This window comes from Carlito syrichta, unplaced genomic scaffold, assembly GCF_000164805.1.
Source record: "Carlito syrichta isolate Samal-C Ts95f unplaced genomic scaffold, Tarsius_syrichta-2.0.1 Scaffold138451, whole genome shotgun sequence".
Lineage (NCBI taxonomy): Eukaryota > Metazoa > Chordata > Mammalia > Primates > Tarsiidae > Carlito > Carlito syrichta.
The window spans coordinates 593080-595793 of NW_007082547.1; the positions used below are offsets into that span (position 1 = coordinate 593080).

Here is a 2714-nt window from a genome sequence, read left to right on the forward strand (position 1 = left end):
ACACACACACACACACACACACACACACACACACACACACACACACACACACACGAAGCAGCAGCAGCAGCAGAAGAGGAAGAATTTCAAGATACCCCAGTGAGCACACTGAGAAAAGGCCATGTCAGGACACGGTGAGAAGAAGGTATCATCTGCATGCCAAAGAGAGGCCTTCGGAAAAGCTAACCCTGCCACACCTGGATCTGGGACTTCCAGTCCCAGAACTGTAAGAAAATTAATTTCTGTTGTTTAAGGTATGTCTTACGACAGCCCCAGAAAACTAATGGACACCTTCCAGCTATTGTGAATGACACTGCCATGAACATGAGTGCACAAATATCTGTTCAAGACTCTGCTTTCAGTTCTTGTGAGTGTACACCCACATGTGGGATTGCTGGAGCATATGGTAATTCCATGCTTCATTTTTTGAAACAAACTGTTTTCTACAGCTGCCACCCCGTTTTCCATTTCCTCCAGCAACATACACATATGCTAGTTTATGTACATCCTTGCTAACACTTGTGATTCTCAGTTAAAAAAAGTAGGTATCTACCCAAAGGAACAGAGGTCATAATGGAAAAAAGACACCTGCACTCGCATGCTCATCGCTGCACAATTCACAATTGCAAAGATGTGGGATCAACCTAAATGCCCATCAACTGATCAGTGGATAATGAAAATATGGTATATATCCACTATGGAATACTATTCAGCTGTTGAAAAAAATGAAATAATGTCTTTTGCAGCAACTTGGATGGAGTTGGAGAACATTATCCTAAGTGAACCAACACAGGAACAGAAAGCCAAACACCGTATTTCTCACTTATAAGTGGTGCTAAACTAAGGATCCGCAAAGGCATAGAGAATGATATACTTGAAATGGACATTGTAGACCCAGAAGGGGGAGGGTGGGAAGGGATGGAGGGATGAAAAATCACCTATCAGACACAATGTGCAGGAGTGGTGGGTACACTTCTTTGCCACCGTACAATGCAACAATGTACCAAAAACCATTTGTGCTCTCTAAAGCTATTGAAATTTTAAAAAATAAGAAGAAAAAATTAAAAAAAAAAATAGCAGTCATCCAAACAGTTTGGGGTGAGTTTGGGGTCACTCATGCTGAGGGTAGTGCAAGGTGAGTGGCATGGGTGTTGAGAGCCTGGCTGGCACAGCTCCATAGGAAAATGGCAGGGTTCTGGGCTAACAGGAACAGAGTGGTAGGGATCAGAGAGATTTTGATGGTAGAAAGGGGTGGGGTGCGAGAGATGACTCAAGTTATGACTGAGCAACTGGAGGATGGGGGAGGGAATGGAGCTGAGTCTGCTCTGAGGCCAGAGCAGGAGGGATGGGGGTGCCCCTTCTGCCCTGCAGAACTCGCCCCTGCTCCACCCCATCCATAGGGAGCCCCTTTCCTGCTGTTTCCCAGCTGTGGCTTGCTCTCACCAGGATCTCCCAATCCCACCCCTGCAGCAGCTTGCATCAGAGTTCTGGCTGGAAGGGAGACAGGCTGGTTACTGAGAACATGGACCTGCTGGCTGGCTGCTGTCCCCATGGGCACCTCAGGGTATCCCCACCCGCAGGGCCAACATGGGTGTGGTGGCAGAGGCTGGGAGGGGCTCACCAATCCGGGACTTGGCAGGATTCCTGGCTCTGCCGATGGCCTCCTGCTGTCCATCTGGCTAGAAGGGATGGAGGAGGCATATCAGCATCTGACAGCAATGACTTGCACCCATCCCACCCCCACCCAGAAGCCATCTTTGCTCCCAGTTCCCATCCCTGCCCCTGTCCCCCTAGACCACTCAAGATCACAGAAGAATGTTCGTAGGAAATCTCACCACTGTGTGTGGGCAGGCAGAGGGTGCACAGGCAGAGCCAGAGGGCAAGGCCAGCCCTGCGCCCCTCCTGCCTCTCTGTTCACCTCCAGGGGTCTCTGAGCACCCAGCCATGTCTGTGGTAAGGGTCAGTTTGGCAGGAAGCACATCCAAGACCAGGGATGCCTTCCCCCATTGGCCTCTGCAGGACTGTCCCCAAAGTGGCCCTGTGGACAGCCAGAGGTGGTTGTGGCAACCAGAGGGTGTCTAGATGTCCCAGCGAGTGAGGCTTTGTGATCGCCTCACTGGGGGCTCATTTCAGCCGTGCTGGGGCTGTGGCAGGGAGTGGGAACCTGTGTCCATTTTCAGGCTGCTGGGTCTCCTGTGTGTCCTTGAAGTTCTGGAACTTAGTTTCCTCCCCCATAACCTCACTCAGAGTATCTGTGGCCTCCCAGCAACAGGTGTGGAGCCTTAAAGATGAACTTGGGTACTGACCCTAACCCTCCATGCCGGATTGGCCCTTGTGGTGAGAGACCCAAGAAACCAAGAAACTTAAAAAGCCATACTTACTGTAAAAGTAGTGTTTAGTTCACTATATTTTATATATCCCTACCTCATGTTCATTGTACTTTATGAAATCTTAGTACTTTAAATCCTACCTCAGACCCCGTAGAATTAGGCATATGTCGGGTGCCGGGTAGCGATTGATTGTGTAATTATATAATGTCTTAAGTAGTGTTTGTATTTAGAACTCTTGGGTTAAGCATTGTTAGTCCCAAATTGCCATGCTGACTTCTGCTTTTACAACGGGATGTAAATGTTAAAGCGATAAGCCCCTTTCAGACATACCTTGGCGGCAGACTTGAAATACGCCAGTAATCTGCCTGTTTGCTCTGGTTAATT

At 48.8% G+C, this 2714-nt stretch overlaps 1 protein-coding gene across 1 annotated transcript in view; it reads right to left on the bottom strand.

The window, feature by feature from the left end:
* The window catches only part of ANO7 (anoctamin 7), a 37430-nt gene that overhangs the window by 32696 nt on the left and 2020 nt on the right, over positions 1 to 2714 (bottom strand). The window contains 1 exon segment of the mRNA XM_008049860.1: positions 1622 to 1679. Within this exon segment, the coding sequence (XP_008048051.1) occupies positions 1622 to 1679 (58 nt within the window).